The following is a 27192-nucleotide window of genomic DNA, read 5'->3' as shown; positions in this document are numbered from 1 at the left end:
TTTTCTCTCATGGTTTAGATATGTTTCTTGAAGCGGAAATATGAAGTATTTCATGATTCAAGTAGCGAAATACATAAGTATAGAATTTGTTTTGTCCTAAACACAAGGTCCAAATAAGCCATGATCCAACCCCAAAAAAACTCACTAGAAACTTCAAGCCTATAGAAGAGTAAAACTGTATAATTAAAGAATCACTAAATAATGACGATATTACCATGACGTCGGTCGAAGACGTTGAAAAGTGCCAAATTTATCTATTCACCATAAGCACTTATTAACTTAAAACACAAGAAATTACATGACCCCTCTCCCCTCAAGTTATCACAAAAACAGGATAAAACACATGTGTGAACATTTTCACTATGAAATTTACGAGTATGGGAGAAAGCACACACATAGAATGAAAATTGCATAAGCTGATATCTCGCTAGGCGAGGCCAGAAGTTCGCCTAGCCACTGACACGCCAAATACAGACATGGCAAAATAGTATACCTTACTAATTATATCTCTCAAAGCAAAGAAGATAAACTCAACAGGCGAGCATAGGCGGATGGAGGTTCTTTCCAAGTCAACTAACTTAAGACTAAAGCAAGACATCTCGCCAGCCGAGGTAACAAGTATGCCAAGCAAGCAAAGGCGGTTTGAAATACCCTCTAGTTAAGTAATTTAGGGGGTGAATGAAGGGTTTTCTTACTTGGAGAAGGTGAGAAATCTTGTCAAGTGAGATATGACACGCAAGCCCAAGTGGGACAAGTTGATAAGTTGTACCTAACTTGACGAAGAAGCAAAGTAAAACTCGCTAGGTGAGTCAAAGACCTCAAGAAATAAGGATACAAGATCAAAACTCAATAAATAGATTTATTGAGTCAATTTATTAGATATAAATTCCATATTTTATTAGTTATATAGTTCACATTGTAATAGTTAAGAATTTTATACAGCAAGAGAGAATTGGAAGGGAAATTCTCAAAGAGATATTGAAGAATCAAGGTGGGGGCTTTATTCGATAGAGAAATAGTCGTGGATGCTTTTTCATCTTCTTCTTCCTAATCTTCATTGTAAAAATACCATGAGTAAGCATAGCTGAATTCTCTTTTGTTGGAGCTAGATGTAGTTATCTGAACATTCATGTATTCACTTTGATCATGGTGTTGTGTATGTTATCGTTACTCGTTAATATTAATGATCATCTTTATTCTTAATACTTGTTATGAATTAGATACTTACAACTTTTTATAATGACTTTGAAATGATATTGATAGATACTTTTCTTAACTATATCAAATATTTCCATCTATTAGATGCTAAACACTAGACTTGAATTTAGGTTTAACATTCACATATATTGTCGAATCTTAATAATGTCGTATTAGTCAACTGGCTGAGAAACCACCCTTAAAAGTGAGTTGACAGGCAATGTCCAACGTCTTTTGATCCACCCACTGATGACATACTGTCATCATGTAATTTTACTAAACATTTGCAATTGTTTCAATCACCTTTTAGATTAATTTGCATTAGTTTGGTGAAGAAAATGAAGAAATACAAAGAAGTTTGAGAAACATTGCAAAAATCAATAAATTATAAAGAAAAGAAACTAAGCATCCCTTGAAAAAATCATGCTCAATCATGGTACAAAATGCTGGAAAAGAGACAGATTGCGCCACGAGGTGAAGTGAACACGGCGCAATACAGCTGCCACATGGGACATCATGGAATGATCTAAAGATGTCATGGCGCAATATGACTCATATTTAGACGCGTTTTGACTTCTATAAAAGGGAAATGGCAGATTTTTTGAGGGACCTTTTTCCTTGCCGCATGAATTTTTATGGCAGAGGCCAAAGTGGAGCTCCAGAAAGAATTTTTAATCATCGAAAGCCAAATTTCTACCAAAAACTCATGTATTGTTTAAATATTTCTATTGTTATGACTTATTTCAATATTAATAGATAATTTCCTTTTATTTGGGTTTGTAAGATGAACATGTATGAACTTGTTATATCATATATTTGAGTTTTGTATTATTTGCATACTTTGATTAATCAGTACTTGTTATTCACTTAAATCTTATGTTCTTTGTTTTGTATGTGTTGATGAGATCATATATCAACCTGGAATTATATGGATTACTGACCCTAACTATGTGATTTTGGTCTAGATTAATTGTTCAACTTAGTAGATGATTAGGAATAAGAAATTATAAGTTATGACTTAATGGTTCAACATTCTAATTGAATGTTTTAACTGCAAAGCGACCTAAGTGATTAGGGAGTTGTTGTGTAGAATAGTTATTTATACACCAAAGAATTGGGTATAACAGTCAGGTTAAACCATAGCAACTTTTGATAAATCAACTTGAGACAATTACACTTCGGCTTCATCAACGATATACAAGGGATTGAAACAAAGCTTAACCCTTTATTCTGATAAAGTTTCCATTCTTTTATTTACGCTTTTTATCAAACCAAACTTTGAAAACCCCCGATTTTGTTATTGTAGCATGTGAATTGTTTTGTTAAAATAAAAAAAATCCCTGTAGATACAGATTTATTTTTGTTAATTCTATAAATTTTAATACACTTGCTAAGTATCTATCACCCACATTAATGAATTGTCCTTCTTTACCTTATGAAGTATAGTAGGTGGAATTTTTATTCCAAAGAAAATTATCAACATAGAAAAGAAAAGTATGAAGAAATGAAACTCTAATCAAATGTGTCAATAATACGAATTTGAGCATCAGAGATACCAAAAATCTATTCTCAAAAAATCCTAACATATAAGAAAGCGAAAGAAAAAAGAAAGGTGCAGATTTTACCTTTAAAAAAGGGTTGATCACATATGTGTCTCAAATACCACCGAACAAGAATCACATATGAACATAATCATAAAATCAATGCAGAAAAACTCATAAGAAAGAGCGAAGTTGACGAGACAAAGAAGAAGAGCTTTTACAAATTGCAAACGACAAAAAGGAAAAATGATGCTTCAGGAATCATTTATGTATGCCTCAGTCACGGAGGACCTTGCGACCCACTCGTGGGGAATGCATGATGCACTACCATTGAAATTTAATCAAAAAAAATTTGAAATACTCGAGTACCTTGAGGTAGAGCAAACGTCATTACTGACTAGCATAAAGACATGCGTCAAAGATTTCCAGCTAACGTTAGCTATTACAAGAAAGACATTTAATATATCTGTTCCAAATAATTGTGACGTCTCATCAAGAATTTCTGTCTGCTCCAGCTAAAATCCAGATTAGGGCGCACAAGGACAAGAGTTTGGAGACAACTGTTTTAAATCATTCACAATGTCCAAAGTAAAAGGCCCAAGAGCACCACCAAGCGGTAAAAACACATTAAGCAAGTGAATTCTCAGTCATTCAAGAACAGGTAATTCCTTCGTTCAGACACATCTCCCTCCATCTGATTAGATCAAACAGTTACATGCATACTATGCCTCATCTTACATGGACGATTTTAATTGTTTTCACTCTATAAAGAAAAAATGGTGTCATTCAAATTTATTCTTGCTCACACATTACTTCTCATTCTCTCACTGACTTGAGCGTTAGAATACTAATTTTGAAGATCAATTCCCTCTCTCACACTAGAAACATGCTCCACTGTACCAAGACCTCATTTTTGCTTTCAACAAGCATTCTAGTTTCATAAAGCTTTTAGTTTCATAAAACTTTATTAAATATATTTTATTAAATATAAAAATATATTGGAGTTCACGGTCTCCATATTAAAGCTTTTAGTTAAATAAAACTTTATTAAATATATTTTATTAAATATAAAAATATATTGGAGTTCACGGTCTCCATATTAAAGCTTTTAGTTTCATAAAACTTTATTAAATATATTTTATTAAATATAAAAATATATTGGAGTTCACGGTCTCCATATTAAAGAAGTTATTTAAAAATATATTGGAGTCTCCATATTAAAGAAGTTATTTAAAAATATATTGGAGTTCATGGTATTAAAAAAGTTATTAAATAAAAATATAAAAATATGGTAATAGATAGAACATTATAACAAAAGTTAATCTATGTAAACATTCCATTTACATCTTAAATTCATTATTCAGCATTCAAACAAATAACCTTTATACTCAAATCCAAAAAAAAATAAAATTGTTTTACTTTCAAAGCCTCGATCAAACCCTTATCCACCATTGGCATTGATTCGTGTTATATCCCTCTCACATTTACAATCTATGTCCTCTCAAACCTCTAAAACCTTAACCCAGCAATTTAATTACTTGCGTCTTAATTCCTTCTTGTGTTAAATATCTATGTTAATAACTAAACTCAAATCTCTTGTATCTTAATTTATTACACAATTTCCTAAGTGGGTCCATTCAAAACTCAATTAATCCTCTCACGAGTATTTGCATCATCAATTTGAGTTTCAATAAGCACTTCATAAAACGATTGAGTCTAAGTTCTCGTTGTTGCCTTTGCTACAGCAAGTGAATTTGGCAAACCCAGAATTCAAATATCAAAAGCAAGTTCTCGTTGTTGCCTGTGCTACAGCAAGTGAATTTGGCAAACCCCAGGATTCAAATATCAAAAGCAAAGTGTGGTGAATGGGGCAATCTTGTGGCATTGAACCTCAAATTCAGATTCCAAGTTGTTGTTCTTGGATGAATCTCGCTGCAATAAACAACGGAAAGGGGAATAGATACAATAGGTGTAGAAAAATTACATTTTCTAGACTTTGATACTTAAAGATGATAAAGGAACCAATGAACCCCCAACTTTTTCGGGATATTTTATAAATAAATAAAAAATCAATTCAATGCCACCTGGTCCACATTTGATGTCTACAGCACTATATTAACTCCCATCCAAACTTGTTAATGGGGTATATGCTTCTATATAACTGATATATCTATACAATTGTTCATAACTCCGGAAACCATTATACTCATGATGCTCAAGTTGAACGTAAACTATATATGAATGTCAACAAAGGTCGTTGCCTACCTGCTAAAGAACAATCTAAGATGCCTACGTGGAAGCAAAATGGCCATTTTTTAAAAACATTGGTCACACTTAATATTGACAGGAAGTTGTTAAATCTTCAACATTTCGAAAATAAAATACTAAGCTCAGCAAATATGTATTGCTTGGAGATGTTAAGAACTTAAAAGAAAGAAAAAAACATAAATTATAAAATGTGTCTACTCAAAGAGAAAAGATGGATCAAAGTAGAATACAATCAACAATGCCAAAAAGATCAGAGCAGGAACACCAAAAGACACCCTTGACGATTCGAATATAGACAGTTTGAGTTATGTTACTCCAAATCAAAATGAAAATAACAGCACAATTCACAGATGAGTTAAGAAGGAAGATGAGGGTGTTCCTACATTAGACTATGGACATAATGGGATGTAATAGTAGAGGATGAACAATATCTCATAATGGGTAAGGTAAGATCTCATTATCAGCTACATTGCCTTCAACATCTAGAGTGATATTTACTATATCTGCACCTCACAATGTGGCTAATTCAATGCAACTAACACCATTGAACAATGTGTGCAACTATCAATAGAAAAGGGTGGCTAAAGATCGGTTAATAGAAAAATATTGCATGAATTCAACTTTAGAGAAATCATACTTGAAGCACTAAATAGCTTGAATTCAACTTTAGAGAAATCACACTTTTTTTTTACCAAACTTTAGAGAAATCATACTTGAACCACTAAATAGCTTGAATTCAACTTTAGAGAAATCATAACTTGAACCACTAAATAGCTTGAATTCAACTTTAGAGAAATCATACTTGATCCACTAAATGGGTCGCTTAAGCCAGAATGGCTAAGCTAGGAGCTGACCGGATAAGTGTAGACAATGACACAAATGAACATCAAGGGAGCAAACAGTCACATCAGATTGCTTAAGTTCTTGGAGGTAAGAGAAGAAAGTATAAATCTGACATACTTTCACAGCTTTATACTTGTGATTGAAAAATTTAAAAGGTAAAAATGAATAAATCTGATCCATCGAATCGGTTTCTCTGAAAGGTGAATCCTCATCAGCTATCATGGTAAGAGTCGCAATCAAATCTAATCTTGCCAAGCAAATCTAATGCACTATGAGTCACAAAACTAGCCAAATCTAAACTAATAAATCCCTAATATGAGATGAATCAGTATCATCATTTTCAAACAGAAGCTCAAATGATTAGCAAGAAATACAAGGCCTGAATAAACTGATAACATTTCCCAAATGGCTTTTCAGGGGGAAACAGAGTGCATACCCATGCAGCCGTTAGAAATCCATTAAAGACACACGAAGTGAAATGGTGAGCATTAGTAAGCTTATTAAAGGCGACACAAGCTGAAAAATATGTAGACACTTAAAAGTAAAGGTTGAAACACCAGAGTTGACCAAAGCTACACATTAGAGCTTCTAACAATAATAGTGGGAAATTTCCATACTTAGGGGGTTATACTTATAACCCACAGCACAACCAAAGACATACTTTGACACCACCAAAACCACATTTATTGTTAGAAATGTTAATCCAGTAATCCAATACAAATGTTAATAAGAAACAAAGGAGTAAGGCTAGGTCGATAAAAAACTTCATCTAATAAATCATCTAGTAAATCATGAACAGAATGTGTGCTTCAAACTTGCTCACAATGAAAATAGTAAACTTCACAATCTTTCATGATCATGAACTTCATTTACACATTAAACCTCAAAATCACAATCACAAGAATGCAAACAAATAAAATATCATAGACATAAAATATCAAACCGCTTAGGAACAAGAAAGGCAGAGTATTAATTCATCATAACTAAGGTCCGATAGGAATTATCAGATATATAAACCAACCACAAAAGAAGCCCCAATTGGCAATGAACCAGAGTCAAAAACAACACAGAACCAAAACCATAGTAATTGTCATAGCATCCTATGTATAGAAATAAACTTGCTTCCCAAAATTATAAGAATATATAAAAGAAATACTAATCAGTTAAAAAACTGTTAAATGTGCAAAAAAGAGAATATGTACTATTCCACCTTTTTCCTTCAACCAGAAGCCTCGACGCACTCCCTTGCAAAATGACCTGGCTTTCCACAATTGAAGCATGTGTTGGTTCCTCCATTGCCACCACCAAACCTTCCATTGTTGCCACCACCAAACCTTCCACCACCGTTGCCGCCGTCGAATCTCCCACCTTCAATGTTGCAATCCCTGGCTATGTGACCAACTTCACCGCACTTATAGCAACCACCTCCACCTCCACTCCGGTCGCTGGGAGTAGCGCAGTCTCTCGCAATGTGCCCGATTCCACCGCATCTGTAGCAAGAAGTGGCTCCTCCACTGCTGCGGTCAAATCCACCTCCAATGTTGCCTCCGCGAGTGCAATCCCTGGCAATATGACCAAAAGAGCCGCAGGTGTAACAAGCACCTCCTCCGCCTCCACCGGAATTATTGATCCGGTTGCAATCCCTGGCGATGTGGCCAGTATCACCGCAGTTGTAACAGCCAGCACCTCCGCCTCCACCGGAGTTATTGCTCCTGTTACACTCTCTAGCGATGTGGCCAGTATCACCACAGTTGTAACATCCAGCACCGCCGCCTCCACCGTTACGTCTCTCAGAGCCCCTAAATCCACCAAATCCGCGACCGCCGCCTCCACCGCCATACGAATCCTGCCTGGACTGCAGAGGAGCGCCGTTAGGACCGGTGACATCAACAGCCTTGGTTTTTTCATTATCGCCGGTGGCGATGGTGAATTCGACACGATCGCCTTCTGCGAGGGTGCGGAAACCATCAGATCTGATGGATGATTGATGAACGAAGAGATCTTCGCTGCCGTCATCAGGTTTGATGAAACCAAAGCCTTTGCCACTGTTGAACCATTGCACCACACCTGAGATTCTCTCCTCCGCCATTGATTTCAACCTCAAAGAAAACCCTAAACACTCACACGATTGAATCCTAACTGAGAAAGCTCTCTCTTAAGTCCTTATAAATAAAGCCCTAATTTATATTCTTTTTCTTTAGTTTTTTTTTTAGGTTGTTAATTTTTTCCGACTAGTAAGGCTAATTTATATATTCGAGGAAAATAATAAAACAAAATAGTGTTTTGTGATTTTATTTTTCAAATATTTTATTATCGTTATTTTATTTATTTAATATTTAACTTAATTTTCTTATTTAATTATTTGTTTTTACAAAAGCATTTTTTATTTGGATGGTGGAGACTTGTCATGATTAGGGCAATCTATAATTTATTTATTAAAGTAATAATAACTTTTTAATCAAATCATCTATCTGTCCATCAAACTCGACAGGTGTGAATATTAATAGTAGCAAGAGCAAAATCTTCTTTAGAGTTGTTGATCCTTGTGACAAAAACAACATTCTCCATTGGTCTGATTTTAAAGAAGGCTCCCTCTCGTTTTGATACTTAGGAGTTCCTCTCATTTATAAAAAGCTGAACATCTGTCATTAAATAAATCTCGTGGATAAAATTGTTAGTCGCATTAATCAATGGTCAGCCAAGCTCTTGAGTTACGCGGGGAGACTGCAGCTCATCAAGAGTATCTCGTTTGCTGTTTCGAATTTCTGGATTATGTGTTTTCCCCTCCCTAAGCTTGTGATTAGAAAGATTAAAAGTATCTGCCATTCTTTTCTCTGGACGGACAAGGATGTCATTAATAGAAAGAACTTAGTGGCGTGGGATAGTGTTTGTAAACCTCTCAAACTAGGGGGTATGGGGCATAATTGATTTGAGCATTTGGAATATTTGTTCCACGATTAAGCTTCTTTGAAACATTTGTAATAAGCCTGATAGGTTATGGGTCAAATGGATCTACTCTTATTACTTAAAAGGCACGAATATCTTGGAGGTTGATGTGAGTAGTAGTAGTTCTTGGATAATGAAGGAGATTCTAGGTCATTGTGATTATGTTCTAAATAACTCCAACATTTTGGAGGATATGTGTAGAAAGAAAAAGTTTAATATGAAAGATGTTTACCTTTCGTTCCTCAATGGTCAGGAAGTGGAGTGCACTAGGCTTATTCTCAACAATCCTGCGAGGCCTAGGGTAATCTTGATCTTTTGCTAGTTTGTCTTGTCATAAGAAGCTTGCTACGAAAAAGTAGACTTTGTAGATTTTGTTTGCTTTATAATAGTTCCTGTGTTTTTTGTGGCAAATAAGAGACACTTAATCACCTTTTCTTTGATTGTGACAACTTGGAGAAGATTTGGGGGAATGTCCTTAAGTGGCTTCAAATTCAGCACACACCAAAAAAGTGGAATGAAGAGCTGCAGTGGCTTACTGGTTATGGTAGAAGGAAATATTGGAGAGCTAGTTTACTGAAACTTGTGATAACTGAAACCATTTATGGCTTTTGGCAGTATAGAAATGGAGCTTGCTTTGGTAATATAATGGATAGTGATATTATTCTTAAGGAGATTATTGGTAAAATAGTTTTTAGAGGGTGGCTTTGTAAAAAGATTAAAGATATGATAGTTATCCTTATGCTTTCCTAAGGTCCTTGTTAGCTTTGGTTTTCTTTGGTTGTTGGGTGGATGGATCCTTGAGATCGCATTGTACCGTTTTTTTATTAATATAAAGTTCTCTTTTCCAAAAAAAAAAGAAAAAATGCCTACAAACTACCAATAATATCCTTCATTTTAAAAAAGAATTAACAATTGCAAAAGGTTAAAATAATAAAAACATAATCTCTCAATTAATTCAACTTACTTCAACCAAATGATATCAAGTGTCAACTTCTTATTTGATACTTTTTTAACTTTCACTTTTTTCTCACTCACTATTTCTTTTTCCTACCATTTTTCACTTTCATTTTAATTTTTCTCTTTCACTCACTATTTCTTTTTCCTACACTTTTTCACTTTCATTTTAATTTTAATTTTTCTCTTTCCCTTTTTATTTTTCTAAGCATAAATAAATTAATTAAATCTTTTAAATTGAATAAAGAGCATCAAATAAAAATTTACGCGACCGAAAATATAATTATTTTATGATTATAAAAAATTTATTTTTGAATATCAAAAATTTTTGTTTTTCTCACAGGCCACTATGAGCAAAATATAGATTTTATTGTCCTTATTTGAGACAGAGAATTCTTATTTTAAAATGTTAACATTTTTATTTTTCACACGGAATATTATCAGCAAAATATCGATTTTATTTTAACTAACAATTGTCTTTAGTTAAGACAAAAACAATTATTTTTAAATGTCAAAATTTTTATTTTTCTCACGACTCACTGTCAACAAAATACTTATTTTATTTTAATTAACAATTGTCTTTATTTGAGACATAAAATTCTTATTTTTAAATGTCAAAATTGTTTATTTTTCTCATAGGCCACTATGAGCAAAATACATATTTTATTTTAATTAACAATTATATTTATTTGAGACATAAAATTTTTATTTTTAAATGTCAAAATTTTTTATTTTTCTCATAGGCCACTATGAGCAAAATACCTATTTAACTTTAATTAACAATTATATTTATTTGAGACACAAAAATTTTAATTTGAAATGTCAAATTTTCTATTTTTTTTACGGCCAGTATCAGCAAAATACATATGTTATTTTAATTAACAATTGTCTTTATTTGAGATACAAAATTTTTATTTTCAAATATCAAAATTGAATTTATATTATCATTATTATTCACTTTATAATTAAATAACTAATTTTAAATTTAATTATATATTTAAATTTTATATATAATTTTGAGCTTATGTCTTATAGCTTATAAACTCATATGACAATTTAAACCTGTTTGGTAATGATTTTTTCATCACTAGTTTATCGCTTATTTTACTAGCTTATAGCTTATTTTTCAGACGCTATTTCAAATAGTGTTTTAGCTTATAGCTTATAGCTTATATTTTTTCTTCCTTTTTTATCCTTATTATTTTATCATAAACTCATTTTTCTCCTTTATAATTTATTTTAATTTCAAATTAAATAATTATGTATTAAATATCTTTTATATCATTTTACATTTATAAATTACTTGAAGCGCTAATTTTACCAAACACTTCAATTAGCTTATTAGTTATCAGTCTCGATCATCAGTTATAAGTTATAAGTTATCAGTCATCAGTCATCAGCCATCAGGTATAAACTATATGCTATCAGCTAGCTTATCAGGGAACCGCTATTATTTAAACATAGATTATAGAGAAAAAACGTGTAGGGTTCTTTCTTTTTTAGCATATTCAAAACATGTGTTTTTAAATTAAAAGGAAAAATTCTATTGTTAAGAGAAAAATGGTAAAAAGAATATTCAATTAAAAAGTTGTTCATTCTAATAAAATTAATTTAAATTTAATTTTAAAAATGTTACTTGTTAAAGATAAAATTATTCCAAATAAGCTATTTAATTTTAAATTGTCTTTATATAAGACAATTTCTCAACATACCCCATACATCTCTCACGCACCATCAAATTGACAAAAGTGTCCTCGTGCTTCCGTAGATGCATTTTTGGAAGTACCCTTTTTTTGTTTAATGTTGCTTTATTCCATAGATGGATCTACGGAAGTCTTCCATATGTGGATCTACGGAAAGGTTTGGTGTTATAACTCGCACCAGACCTTTCCCCTCCCTCATTCTCTTCATTTCAAACTCAAACTCTCCTCATACTCTCTTAACCCCAAACTCTTTTTACCCTACCTCAAAAGCGATATCAAATTCGACTACGTTGTCAACATCAACTTCAAATCTCTTTCAAGTTCAAAGCGATATTTTAATCGATAAGTTTTTCGAATTTTTAGTTAGTTTAGAGTAGTTTTGAAATTGAATTAGAATGTGATATTTAGGAGTAGAAATGAATTGATAGGTTAAGCAATAGTGTTTAGAGACAATGTAGGGTTTGTTTGACGTTTTAAACGGACGATCAAGCCACCAAAAATAGAGTTTGTAGTGGTTGGACTGACTCAGACACCATTGTTGCGTCTCTGAGTTTCAGTTGCTTCCGTAAATCCATCTACGGAAGAGATTGACGTTAGGGCTTTCCGTAGATCCATCTGCGGAAGCACCCAATGTATTTGACAACTAACATGCTTTTGTAGGTCCATATACGGAAGCACCCAAGGTTTTAGAAACTAACATACTTCCGTAGGTGCATCTACGAAAAGAGTATTTTTATTTTTAATTTCTTGTTTATTTATATTTCATTGTTCTTGTACGGTTACCTATGCAGACATTATGACTCACGGGGAAGTTAGAGATATACATGGGAGGACTGCGTAACACGCATCTGTGCGTCGTGAACGGGCGCGTGTCATACACCTGCTACAGTCGAGCATTCTACACCTGTCCCAGTTGAGGGGCTCTTAGCTGTTGTTCCAGTTCATACACCCGCTACATCCGGGCATTCTACACCTGTCCCAGTTGGGGGGCCTTCCCCGTTTACTACTACTTCATAGAGGCCCTAGGATGATGCAGAGGGTTCTTCACAGATGCCACCACCCCTCAGACGTCGTCGTGACACTTCTTATACTTCTACTTATGTGCCTTCTACTCCTACTCATGTGCCTGTGCCAGCGACGGGCGATGCAGGATTTGTTGTGCCACCTCCGTAGGGACACGAGGATGAGCCGGTGCCAGAGTCTATATGGTACACTGGGGATCCTATAGACGCATCCCTTTTGACAGTGTATGACGAACATGCAGCTAGACGTATAAGGGATGAAGAGGTAAATTTTATTTGTTAATTACTATTTATTTTCGTCAGTTCTGACCTTGCTTATTACTAACCGTTTGAATTTAAAAAAAAAAAAATTCAGAGTAAGGATCCCCAAAGGTTTTACAACGACTCTGAGGCATGACTTCACAACCTAAACTCAAATCCCTAAATTCTTCGATCAGATCCAACTCTCTGGCCATCAATGTCGACATATGCAACATCTTCTGACTTGGTGCATTTGCTATGACATTGGCTTTACCAGGATGGTAGTTCAAGCTCAATGAATCTACAATAATAACTAGATAACCCAAAAAACTTCCAATCTCAATGACAAACTTTGGAGTCTCCCGCTGCAACACAGCCTCAACCTTCAAAGGATTAACAACAATACCTCCACAAGAAATCACATGGATGAGAAAACTCACTTCTCTTAAGCAAACTCGCATTTTGATAACTTAGCATACGATTTCTTCTCTTGCAACAGTTCCAACACAACTCTCAGGTGTTCAAAATGCTCTTCATCGGTCTTTGAATGAATCAAAATATCGTCAATAAACGCCACCACGAATTGATTCAAATACAGATAAAAATTTCTATTCATATACTCCACGAATACACCAGAAACTTTAGACACACCAAACAACATCACTGAATACTCGTAATGATTGTACCGGGTTTTGAATGCGGGCTTTAGAATATCTCAAACCTTCACATAAATATGATGGTATCTCGAACTCAAATCAATCTTGCTGAAGAAACAAGCACCCAACAACATATTCATCATATCATCAATCCTAAGAAGCGGATAGTTATTCTTGATAGTAACTTTATTCACTTGCGATAGTCAACACATAAACGCAGACTACCATCTTATTCTTCACCAACAACAACGAGCACCCCATGGTGAAACACTAGGCTAAATGAACACTTTCTTAAGCAAATCATCTAGTTGCTTCTTCAACTCACTCAAATCTGCGGCAGACATCCAATACGGGGCCATTGACACTGGACTCGTACTTGGTACTAATAAGGATGATTCAATCAATATACATCAGATGGATTCAAGAAGTATATGTTTCATCATCTTCCTAATAAGGATGATTCAATCAATATTATAAACAATGAAGATAAACAAAGTTGCTTTAACAAGAAACTTAAATCCAAGATCTTAGGCTTATATGCATCATAAACCTAAATTTATATTGCAAAACACTATCAACAAGATCTAAATCTAGATCACTTTCTAAAGATGAACAAAATATAATACATGTGATATTATGTAGAAAATGAAAATAGATATGGAAGTAAAACGTACACCGGATACATATTGGTTTAGAAATTTATCCTCAATATGTCTATTCCATTCCCCAATGGTTTTAACCATTAGAAATGAAAATGGCTTCCATTATTTTAAATTTAATGATACAAGTATTTTGGCACAACGAATTATCATCAAATTGAACATTAAAAGCCCAATGCTTTAGCCCAATAGAGATCTAAACTGATATTCTTTTTTGTTGATAAAGATTAATCTATTGATAATACTCAAGATATTTAATGATGTTGAACCAACAAACTTGCCAGACATAATAATCCAGCTCCTAGCTTCAAGTTTGCAACAGACCTTACTTGAATTTAATGAAGACTTGTTTGAGCGATTGTCCTAACCAAGAATGATTAGATAACTCCCAACTTTGTTTTGCGGCAACCTTTACTCGGATACACCAAAGTCTTACTTGGAGTATATAAAAACGCTTATTTTGCTTGATAAGCATCATCAAATACTTTAGACAAGAAGAAGTCCTTTCACCTGATACACATAAAAACTTCAACAACAAAAATTAACTTCCCTACCTTGAATCTACCGCTCACACTTAATTTTTAGAGATGAGCACCACAATATTGGTTTCTTGGTATAAGTCTAATGATGATGAATAATATATAAAGGATCTCACACAACACGTCTATAAACTCTCACAATACTAACATTCTAGGAAGTTTTTCACAAGGTGGAATCAAGAAGATAATGTACTTGTGAATATAAAAACTCTCATGGCTTCTCTTAATATTCTTGACAAAAATGTATTTTATTCAAGGGTGTGATTATATTGTGGAATATTCTTTGTAAAGAATTTAAAAGTTGCAAGCTAGTCTGATATAAGCTTGTGTGAAGGTTATTGAGCTAAACTTGTGTAAACCTCTGTTTGAAGGTTCTTGAGCTAAGTCTGTGTAAAAACTATGTTTCAAGGTTCTTGAGCTAAGCCCGTGTAAAAACTTTGTTTCTCATTCTTGAGTTAGACATGTGTAAAAGCTTTGCTTTTTTGTTTCTTGAGCCAAACTAGTGTAAAAGCTCTATATATTTGTTGTTGAAGGTGTGTGAGCTAATCATGTAAAAGCTTAAGTGTGAGTTTTAGTGGAACTCTCAAGAGTAAAATCTTGGAGATATGAGTAGGTCAAATGGTTAGATCAAACCTGTATAAATCTCTGGTTCGGACACTCTCTCTCTCTCTCTCTCTCTCTCTCTCTCTCTCTCTCTCTCTCTCTCTCTCTCTCTCTCTCTCTCTCTCTCTCTCTCTCTCTCTCTCTCTTTATTTTTCATTGTTTATTTTATTTCTGTTGCAAATCTCTCTTCTTCTTCATCTTCTTTCTATCTTTCCAGTGTCTTATATCTATTAGTTTATAAAATATAATATAATTTCTTTAAAGACCAACGTTTTTAATAAATTATTTTTGAATTTTGAATAGCACAAGTCATCTCTCTTTTATGTTTAGAGTCACTCAGTTAACAGAAATATACAGAAATTGCCTTCAAGCTTTGAAAAAATCTCTTAGTAAGGTGTGTCTCCTTTGAAAATCTTTGTATGGTTTGAAATGGGCCCCTAGGTGTTGGTTTTCTAAATAGTCGGATGTATTGAAAACCTACCTTCGAACAATCCTATTATGATTATTATCATTATTAAAAAATATTTAAATTATTAATAAATATTTTTATATATAAAAATATTTAAATCAATAATAAATTTTTTCCCGTATACAAATATTATTTTTTTTAGGTATCATTTACAAAAATATTTGGATCAATAGTAAATTTTCATATATAAAAAATATTTAGATCAATGATAGATTTTTGTTCGTATACCATTTTTTAATAAAAAAGCTTTGGATCATAAATATCATTTTTCCTATATAAAAATATTTAGATTAACAGTAGATTTTAGAATAGCATACAATATTTGAAAATATTTAAAAAAAATGATTGATAAATTTACATTATTCATAATTTTAATCAATAGTTTTATTTTTCTCGTTTCATATAATTTTCAAGATATGAGAAAATAAAATTTAATAAAATTTTAGTAACTCACATCATAATTGGATCAGATGGTATATTCTTTTCTGCATCATACAAGCTCCCTTAATCTTTTTGAATAACTCTCTTAATATTTTTTATATATTTGAAAAAAATGGTCGATAAATTTATATTATTCAATATTTGAATTAGTAGTAAAGTTATTCCCGTTTATAACAATAGTATTTTTTTCCGTATATAAATTATTTTAATCAACAATATATTTTTCTCATATATTAATATTATTTTTGTTTGACATTATTTATAAAAATATTTGAAATCAGTAGAAAAGTTTTTCATGTGTAAAAAAATATTTGAATTAATAATGCATTTTTTCTCCGTATATAAATATTATTTTTGTTTTGATTGTATTTATAAAAATATTTAAATCAACAGTAAAATTGTTCCTATTTATAACAATAACACTATTTATAAAAATATTTTATTCAATAATACATTTGTTATCGTATTTTTAATTGTACATCATATTTATATAAATAATAATCAAATATTTAATTTAAAATTTTATTGATATCATATGAATAATTTCAAAATTATTTAAATATTATATTTAAAAACTGTACTTCAATTTAGGTATATACCATTCATACTATTGTTAAAAACAAATAGAAGCATTCTTAATATTATATTGCTAGTGAGTATGTTGAATGACAAAACCATATTTCTCAAAGAAATACTCAACAACAGACTTCATAGCCTTCTCTCATCCACAAATGCTACAATAATTGAAAAATTAAAAAATAAAATTCAGCAACAGATTTTTTATACTGCATGTGAAAAATACTTATTACTTCTACTCATGTCAGACCAGAAAAACAATATTTTTTCCTCATGTTGCCACGACGTGCTACTTCAACTTTGATACCTCTGAGAGATTTTTTATTTGTCATTAGAAATAAGGAGGAGTATTCAATTTAGACACTAATCATTCTCATTTTTTAGAGCAAAATTGTAGAAATGACTCTATTTTTTGTGTTTTGCCAATTACATGTAGATTAGAAATGCATACAACAGTAGTGTTTTGTCAACTTTTTAGAGTGAACAATGTTAAGATGCTGCGATGGTGCATTGCCCACCAAACATTTCAAATGCAGTTTAGGAATTTCCAATTATTTTGAATCAGTTGAACCCTTGAAACCAAAAACATATATACATATTTGAGTACAAAAATTCATAATTCTAAGAACTTTAATCAAATAGATTCCATTTTTATTCACATTAGTTTATATGGAAAATGATATGATGATGTAATATCAACTCAATATGTCAATACAATTCACACAATATCAATATCAACTCAAACACATATACAAACACATTGGAAGAGACCAGACAGTTGAACTAAACTACAAAACCATTTTCTAGAAAGCAATTTAGTATCTAAAGGTATCATGAACAGAACTAATTCCTACACAATTTAACACATAACTTTTCATGGATGGTGCGCCATTGGGAGGAAGGGATTCCAACACACCATCAGAAACAACACATCTTGGCTTCGACACAAACCGCTTCGTTGTAAAACAATAGCTATTAGACTGAGTCAAACTTCCGGTAGAAGCTCAACTGTGAAATGAATAAGTAGATGACAAACACAAAACACTCATATACAAATTATAAAGCAACAACTGCTCGTGTCGGCGTAGCACTGAAGAAACACCGGAAGAATGTGACTAAGGAGAAGCATATTTCTTCTCTCTACCACAGACAAAACAGTAGCTTTTGAGAACAGTAAGGCAAACATTTAGATTTTTTGAAGCTTCTGCAATTGGCATATTAAAGTACTTGACTAAATCTGATAAAGTAATTTTAGCTACATGGTAACTTGGTGCCCTCTTTTTCTTTCCTACAAAACCTGCAACCATTCATTTTTTCCAATTAGATATAAAACCTACAAAACAGATCATTTGGCAATACAATTACCACACTACAACTTTTTTATATCAATAATTCCTTTATTAACCAAAGTGTATAAAACTAAGGTTGAGTTGTTGGAATAAAACATAAACGTGATAATTGGGAGCATTTGATTCTAAACCTGAAGAACTTTCAAAATCTGTCCCGTCATCCAGTAACTCAGACTCGTCTTTTTCATAAGGAAGATAATTGAGATCTTGTTCAAACACCGGCGAGACTTTTTTCGCTGGCTGGCATTCATTGTTATTTCTTTTCGATTCATTCATGTAGAGTCGCCTTGTATTTTGCTATGTTCCTCCTTCGGGTTCAACTTGTATCTCATTTGGAGATCATTAAGCAAGTTTGGAATAGCATGAAGCTTTGGATTTCTGAAAGTTAAAGAATAAGACAGAGGGAGTTAGATATATCTTATATGACAAATTGGCAATTACTTTATTGTAAAAGAAAACATTGGTTGCTTCAACAGATGAGGCTATCACTCACTAAGCTATGCCAATTTCAGAGAACAAACCAATAAGTCGAAAAAACATTTCAAGTCAAAGCCTTAATTTTGTTCTGCTTGTTATGATTAAAATATGGACTAAAAATAGTTACAAAGGGATCTATATTTAATAAGTTTTATATCATTCATTGTCAATCCATGTCCTTCTTTTTTAACTTTTCCCTAAAATTAACTTCACTAAAAGTATGCTATGGAACAATTAGAGGAATGGATTCTTTGCTGTCACCATTTGCATCCGCAACATCCGTGAATGTAGGATGAAAATCGGGAAACTCTGACTTCAAGTTATATTTTAAGTTCAATTTTACAGTGTTAAAATACAATTTAACTGATATTCATTCGGCGGAAAACATCCACAGACTGCAATGACTGTACCGTTTCGTAACTGTTCAGTTACTAATGGCTTCCATAAATAAAGAAATCAATCTTGAAACACTTAAACTTTTTCTATTCAAGAAATAACACTTCAACATCATCCATTTTCCATCAAATCATACTCAAGAAGGTTAACAAATTTATATTTCAGCTACTCTTTTAATCAAGAGATAATGCTTCACTAAATAACCTGGATCTGTTATCCATCCAAAGAGTATCATGTCCAAATCAGACCAGGAATTTCCCTTTAAACCATTTGCTCCTATCAGGTTCGCATTAGAACAATCCCTGATACAGATTTCAATGAACCGAAGTTATGTAATATGTTTATTATGTGGTAAAATAACAACTTAACAGAAATATAAATGTGAAGTTGAGAGAGGGAGAAACAATCAATGACTGTCAAGTACCCTATATAATGAAATTGATAAGATCCAAATTGAAAATCAAGTGAAAAACTGAAAAGTAATTGCAAATTTAAATGGTTTAGGTTAAACAAAAAGAACCCAATACAGATAAAATCATTGATTAAAACAAACATAGTGAGAAGAAGATTGTCAAAGAACTAACCTTGAGACACACCAATATTCATTATTCCTTCCCCTTCCTGCAACACTAACATGAGATTGATAAAGTGCAGAAACCCTGTAAATCTTCAATTGCAAAGTTGAATGCTTTTAAACAAAAAAACCCAATACAGAAAAATTCAATGATTGAAACAAACATAGTGAGAAGAAGATTGTCAAACTAACCTTGAGACATGCCCATATTCATTCTTCCTTTCCATTCTTGCAAATCTTCGATTAGTAGATTTCAAAAAATCCTTTCAGAACCCGGTTATCTTTGTTGAAGAAAAAAAAGAGAGAAGAAAGAAGAAGTGGAAGAGAGAGAATATAGAAGAGAGAAGAAAGAAGCACATAAATAGAGAGGCAGGGGAAGAGAGAACAAAGGAAGAGGAAGAGAGAGGTAGAAGAAGATGAAGAGCAGGAGGAAGAGAGAACGTGATTTTACATCTTTTGGGGGGAAGCATATTTTTTTTGAATTGCATGAGACATTGAAAAATGAAATTTCAAAAATTGTACTATTTTTTAAAATATGTACACAAATGAAAGCAAATCTCTTTGAGATCAAACTAATAGTACATTTTAGTTATAAAAAGTAATTTTTGGACACAAAATACCCTCATATTGATGAGGTGGAGGACAAAGACAAAAGGTTAAATTGGTGTTTTCCAGAGCCATTAATTTTCTTATATTATAGATACTCACATTCAAATAAATTGTAAAAAATTGTGTTAGAATTTTTTTTTCCAATCAATCTCCATATGATATAGTCAGATTATAAAAAGTGTCTCAAGATAATTTTCTCTCCAAAAATTTATGAAAAAGAGGAAAATATGGATTCAACCATAGGAAATATAATTTTAGATATAGTGATGATGCATCATCTTCAAATTAACCATACATGATATTTGGATCCTTAATAAACTCTTGGTACATTATCTTCATGAATGGGCCAGTTACAATTTTTTAACTAATGAGCTGGTTATTATAACAAAATATAATTTGGTTTTGAATTTTTTTATCTACACCCCCTATGCATACTCCACATTTCTACATTTTTCAAATAAATTAAATTTATCTATTTCATAATTTATCTTTCAATTTTTTTTATAGTTTTTCTAAAGAATAACCGTTTTAACCTCTGGAAAAAAATACACAAAGCAAAAATGCTGTAGAAATTTTTCGTGATCATTATCACTTAAAAACAAATATTCAGGCATATTTGAGATTATTACAAAAATACAGAATCATTCTTCTGTATCTTTTTCCTTATAAAAATGTAGTATATTCCACATTTCTTATTTTTGCTACCTCATAAAATTGTTGTAGTGTAAAACATATTTTATTTTTATTTTCAGTAGTTGCAAAAAATAGATGAGATTTTTAGTTTAAGTAGTTGCAAAAAATAGATGAGGATGGAATATGTAAAGTTAAGACAAATAGATGTTTTAATAAATATTTTCTATCAGGGTAGAAGTATTATTATAGGCAATTTTTTTTTTTTTGGATAATATCATGATATCACTGTAATTACTATTAGTTATAATTACCATCCGTTAGAGGCATGATCGACAAGTTAGTGCTTGATCGTGAGAGAGTCCAAAATATAAAAACAATAGCAATTCAATTGTCACATGTAACAAAAGGTTCACTACTACCAAAAACATATTTAATCTAAAACGCGAAATGTATTTAATCTCGGGTAGAGAAGCGAGGTAACGAATAACGTCATAAAAAACTGTCATTTTATCTCTCGGTTATTAAAAAATGAATGGGTAAAGTTATGTGCACATGAGTTCAATCCTCATCAAAAGGTTTTTTATATATTCAAAACTAGTGTCACATACCTCTCGATAAATTACCAAAACCGAGGGGGAAATAAATACTTTTAAAAAAAGACTGAGTTCCAAATAGACGTGATACCAGAAAAGAAAGATTGCATTTTTGTTGAGTATGCCGCTATCAAATCCACTCCCAACGGTCTTTCTCAAATTGAAACCACATAACGGTGTATTTATGGTGGATCTTTCTTGGTGCGTGTTACCTTTGTTGATCTTCAAAATGTCGGCATTAGAGAAGACTATGAATAAAGCACAATGAAAATTCATATGTACAAATACAACTAGGCTGAAAGAGGAACACAATTGCTCCTCCTCATTATCTATGTTTCAAAGGTTGTTTTAAATTTTGAAGGCTTGCCTCTCCTTATCATCGACATCGTCGTTTTCATCTTCTTCGTCTTTGTGCAAATTGAATATAAGATTCAATTAAATTTTAACGAACTTTGTGGTGTGCATAAATGTACTTGCAGTGAGTATAAAAATAAAAATCTTGTGTGCGATAAGCAAGACCACAGATCCCTTTTGGATTTGTGATATGTGAAAATAATGATCTCCTTAAACTATCTCTTTGAACGTGTATATATATATATATATATATATATATATATATATATATATATATATATATATATATATATATATATATATATAACAAACTTGTGCGTCTTTATCTTTACAAGATGATGTGCTAATGAGCCGAACACTTATTGAGCCAAGATTATAACATAAGGATATGGGATCCCCCAAATACAAGTCTAGAAAGAGCAAAGTGATTTTAAGAAAATATAATGATCCATATTCCTTCGGACAAAGAGGTTTAAGAAAAAACATACTTCCTCCTCCGTTTTTATTTATAGGTACATTTTACATTTTAACTTTTTAGGTTCACTGAATAAATAATTTTTTTAGACTATATATAAGTTAGATACATCAATTATTTAATAAATTAAAAAAATTTAAATTTGCTTATAAATAGGAATGAAGGGGTAGCTATCTTCATTCCTTCCAAATAAGTGGTTTAAAAAATTATCAGTCCAAGACACATTATTATTATTATTATTAGCAAGACTTTTTCTATATGTGCATACTAATAATTCTAACACCAACTAATTAAATACATTATATATAGTAATATATCTCCTTTTCATTATCCAGATCTTACTAGATTTTCTTTGATTTTCCATATCAGAAATTATCCAAATTATATAAATTTATTCGTTTCTTATACAAAAGTTAAAATAGTACTATTGCATAATTTCAATTTGTTTTCGTATAAACTGTATGTGGATAGGGCCGGAAATCAAATATGGTCGAGATGAGATTTGCTGAATGATATTCACTTATTATTGTTGTAGAAAGTGAATCCAATGCTTATTCTGTCGACGTTGGTACATTTTCCAGATTTGTGAAATATTTCTAAATATAGAATATGATTTTGACGCTGATTGTGTCACTGGTTTTTTCTGTTGGTGGTGGGGACTTGCTCTCATGGATTGTGATATGCTTCCAATGAAGATGATGAAAATGCAGGAAAATGAAAGAGATCCATGTGACTATTGGGAATCAATTACGTTGTGAGATTTAACTTTTATGATATGAGCTACGTCCAAAATCTGAATATCAATGTCAGTGCTAGGTTGGAAATAAGATAAGGAGTGAAAGTGGGGTTAGCATAAATTGTATTGTTCTTTCTTGAATGATAAATTTTGGACTCGCCAAAATATGCAAAATTGAAATGTGACTCAGTTGCATTGCACTGCAGTTATATTTAAATGTGAAAATAAACTAAGCAAAAATATATTTTGTAAAGTCTCCGTTTTAATAATTGATTAAAATATTACACGTTTGAATGGTGAGAGTTTGCTCACGACGGCAAGTAGTCACGTACGGTGATTTTTTAGGCTATTTAAGGAATAAACTCACATGAGGTGAGGATTATGTAAGTAGCCGACGCTGCTGGGTTGCAGGCGCCAGGCGGGTGGTTATTTTGGTTGAATATGTTATGGTGGTTACGAGCATAATGTTCTTGAGTAGTGGAGAGTGTGTATGACTTAGAGTCTGTCCCTTATCTCTTTGAGGGATAACATATTTATAGGAGTTTTCAACACCTAGGGTTTTTTTTGGGAAAGGTCACCGTCCACCTAGTCAAATAGTGCACGGTTAAATACCTATTTCTAAGGGAGATGTGAGTCAGTAGCGACTCTAATATTCTCTTTATCCAAGACACGTCTTACCCCACATTTTCCTCCATGGGCAAGGAAGACTTAAGGGCGATGATATACCTCCCTTCGGACGACCTTGTGTCACCGTCTTCTCCTAGGGTAGCTCCGAGATATTTCCCTAAGCAAGGTGTTCTGAAAATATAACACTACACAGTCCCTTAGACACGAGACGAATGGCTGAAGGCGGAGTGTTTTTTACCTGCGACTAATGGGAGTATCATGAAGAATGATGCCTCTCTCTGCAAGGTTTTAGTTGACTCTTTTAGTAGTCCAGACTTTTCCAAACTTACTAATGCGTAACTTGGCCGATTGGGCGCGTTTAATCAGTTCTGAGGAATCTAAGTTCCTTAGTCATTGTATTGCGTAGCCTGACTGGCGAGACACTGAGACCCTCTGGCAGATGTTTAACCTTTCAGACAGAACTTCCCTCAAACCCTCTAGTAAGATTTGACACCAAGTATCTAAGGCTTGATATAGGTCGCACCCCTTAGGCATGATTATTTGGAAGTAATCCCGCTCGAGGAAATACTAAGTCCTTCAGATGAGAGTTTAATCATTTTAATCATTTTGAAGATTCTAAGTTCCTCAAACGCGGTATCGCGTAGGCTGGTTGGCAAAACACAGAGTCCCTCAGGCGAGCGTTTAACATTTCAGACGAGACTTCTATCGAGCCCTCTAGCAAGAATTGACACCAAGTCATCGGGGCTGGATATAGGCCACGCCCCTTAGGCGTGATTATTTGAACATAATCCCATCTGAGGAGAAACTAAGTCCCTCAGATAATAGTTTACTTATTTTTAATCATTTTGAGGATTCTAAGTTCCTGAGACGCATTATCGCATAGCTCGGTTGGCGAGACGCTGAGTCCCTCGGGTGCGCGTATAACCTTTCAGGCGGGACTTCCATCGAGCCCTCAAACGAGAATATGTCTTGGCCAGCTTTTCATAGCCCGGGAGGGCGGCAGGGATCCTGCAATGAAGGTCTGACATTGTGATTGCCTTGAGGGTCGCCAAGAATTTTTGCTATAAAGTTCAACTACGTGATTTCCTCGAGGGGCGGTGAGAATCTTCGTTGTGAAGTCTAGATATGTGATTGCTTCGAGGGGTGAGAGCATCTTCGCTGTGAAGTCCAGCTATGTGATTGCCTCGAGGGGCGACAAAGATCTTCATTGTGAAGTCCAACTATGTGATTGCCTCGAGGGGCGGCAAGGATCTTCACTGGAAACTCCAACTATGTTATTTCCTCGAGGGGCGGCAAAGTAAAAGTAATCTTTTAGAATATAAATTTACTTGTTAATGTGATATGAAGATATTGTAACATTGTTGAAATAGAGATTAATTGTTATGCATTTTGAATGTAAAAAGTTTTATATGGTCAATGCATTACAATTATTTATTAGTGTTATTTTACATACGATCAATATAAATTCAAACAACCATAAAATTTTAACAGTTGTGATTAATTGACAGTATAATATATCTTTACACTGTGAATGTATATAAATTAAATTCATCGAAATATACTAAATAAAGAAGTTTTTGTTTTACATTATTCTTATATTTTATAATCATTTTACACATAGTAGGTTTGTATGTTTCAAATATTTGTCACTGATAACTCTTAATATATATCTACTTAATCTAAATCCAAGGTTGTCATGATGGCAACCTTGAAACCCTAATGCTTATGTGGCATGATTTTAGCACCTTTGAACACAACTCTAACCTATGTGGCATAATTTTAAAATTTTCAATTTTTATATACCAATTCTTTTTAACAATATTATTAAAACCATTGTCCTAACCACTAATTTATCTCTACATTAAAAATAAATAAATAATAATAATAATAAACAAAATAATGATAATAATCATAAAAATAATAATGATAATAATAATAATAACTAGAATAATTATAATTATAATTATAATTAAAATAATAATATTAAAAATAATAATAATAAACAAAATAATAATAATAATAATAATATAATTAGATCATTACATTTTTAATATTATAATAGAAAACAAAAATTTTATCAAATATTTTATTACTAAATATATATATTTTTTAAACTGCGGAATATTATCTCACCATTTTTTTAAGTTTTTAAAATTTTCAATTTTTATATACCAATTTTTTTAACAATATTATTAAAACCATTGTTCTAGCTACTAATTTATCTCTACATTAAAAATAAATAATAATAATAATAATAATAATAATAATAATAATAACAATAATAAACAAAATAATAATAATAATAATAATAAAAATAATAATGATAATAATAATAATAACCAGAATAATTATAATTATAATTATAATTAAAATAATAATATTAAAAGTAATAATAATAATATTAATAATATAGTTATATCATTACATTTTTAATATTATAATAGAAAACAAGAATTTTATCAAATTTTTTATTACTAAATATATATTTTTTAAAAACTGTGGAATATTATCTCACCATTTTTTAAGTCATTAATTAATTAATTTTATTAAAAAAATATTTCTAATGTCATTAATTTTTAAAAAATATCCAAACTATTATTATAAACGATTAATAATATTTTATTTAAATTAAAAAAATAAAATAATTGGAAGTAATTTAAAATAATAAATAAAATTATTGTAGTAGTAGTAATAATAAAATATAACTAAAATATATTCTGTGTGTTTTTGATAAAAAAAATATAATATATATATATATATATATATATATATATATATATATATATATATATATATATATATATATATATATATATTCTGTGTGCTTCAAATAAATTTAATTTAAATCAAATTAATTATATAATATCATGCACTCAATTTTTATTATATAATAAAAAGGCAATCGGTGAGTACAGAGAGATAACTAAAAGGTGCTTCAAATAAATGCCATATTTATTTAGGAAATATTATTTCATATTATGTTTCTAAAAGTTATAGAAAATCTACCCAAAATGTCATATTTTAATATTTAGTGTGACAATTATAATTATTGCATTTAAAAAATAATAATAGCCACGTAAATGGTCCAATAACTCCATTCGTTTTGGAAATATAATTATTGACATTTAGTTTTCTTATAATAACTCCTTTTCTATCTATTAATTAGTTTTAATAAAACGTACTACTCCGTTACTATCCGTTTTCATATCATAAAGTCATTTTTAATTTATTAATTATTTTAAGAAAATCAACCACGTCATTACTCTCCATCAGTTTTATTTCATATTGCATTTAAAAAAATAATAATAGCCACGTAAATGGTCCAATAACTCCATTCGTTTTGGAAATATAATTATTGACATTTAGTTTTCTTATAATAACTCCTTTTTTATCCATTAATTAGTTTTAATAAAACGTATTATATTCTCCTTATAAATAATCGATCCTTATTATCTTATTTCATCTCAATCACAACTCATGTCATTGAATCTCACATATGATTCCCTTATTATGCTATTTTATCTCAAACACAATATTTACATTTTATTATGTTATTTCATCTCAATCACAATATTTACTTTTCATGTTAATCTCTAAATCACAATATTTACTTTTCATGTTAATCTCTCAATCACAATCTTTACTTCTCATGCCATTAAATCTCAAGTATAATTTACTTATATCATTGGTACTTCTCATGCCACTAAATTAG

General features: G+C 31.5%; 2 protein-coding genes across 2 annotated transcripts; both read right to left on the bottom strand.

Annotated features, from left to right (window-relative positions):
• Positions 1-4423: 4423 nt before the first annotated feature.
• On the bottom strand, positions 4424-8062 carry LOC131640757 (cold shock domain-containing protein 3). The gene is made up of 2 exons (XM_058911148.1): positions 7060-8062; positions 4424-4670 (listed from the first exon to the last, which is right to left on the bottom strand). The coding sequence occupies exon 1, from the start codon at positions 7936-7938 to the stop codon at positions 7069-7071; it is 870 nt and encodes a 289-aa protein (XP_058767131.1). The 5' UTR covers positions 7939-8062; the 3' UTR covers positions 4424-4670; positions 7060-7068.
• A 9339-nt stretch (positions 8063-17401) lies between these two features.
• Positions 17402-18900, bottom strand: LOC131608743 (protein RKD5-like). Its single transcript, XM_058880277.1, has 2 exons — positions 18138-18900; positions 17402-17954 (listed from the first exon to the last, which is right to left on the bottom strand). The coding sequence occupies exons 1-2, from the start codon at positions 18280-18282 to the stop codon at positions 17773-17775; spliced, it is 327 nt and encodes a 108-aa protein (XP_058736260.1). The 5' UTR covers positions 18283-18900; the 3' UTR covers positions 17402-17772.
• Positions 18901-27192: the final 8292 nt, after the last annotated feature.

Source organism: Vicia villosa, linkage group LG1 (assembly GCF_029867415.1).
Source record: "Vicia villosa cultivar HV-30 ecotype Madison, WI linkage group LG1, Vvil1.0, whole genome shotgun sequence".
Lineage (NCBI taxonomy): Eukaryota > Viridiplantae > Streptophyta > Magnoliopsida > Fabales > Fabaceae > Vicia > Vicia villosa.
This window is presented reverse-complemented; position numbering and strand designations above follow the sequence as displayed.

Excerpts from the sequence above, each read along its gene's own strand:
- LOC131640757 (XM_058911148.1), bottom strand. The coding sequence starts at position 7,938 with ATGGCGGAGGAGAGAATCTCAGGTGTGGTGCAATGGTTCAACAGTGGC.
- LOC131608743 (XM_058880277.1), bottom strand. The coding sequence starts at position 18,282 with ATGAATGAATCGAAAAGAAATAACAATGAATGCCAGCCAGCGAAAAAA. Across the intron at positions 17,955-18,137 it reads AGATTTTGAAAGTTCTTCAG|GTTTTGTAGGAAAGAAAAAG; the intron begins GTTTAGAATCAA and ends GAATGGTTGCAG.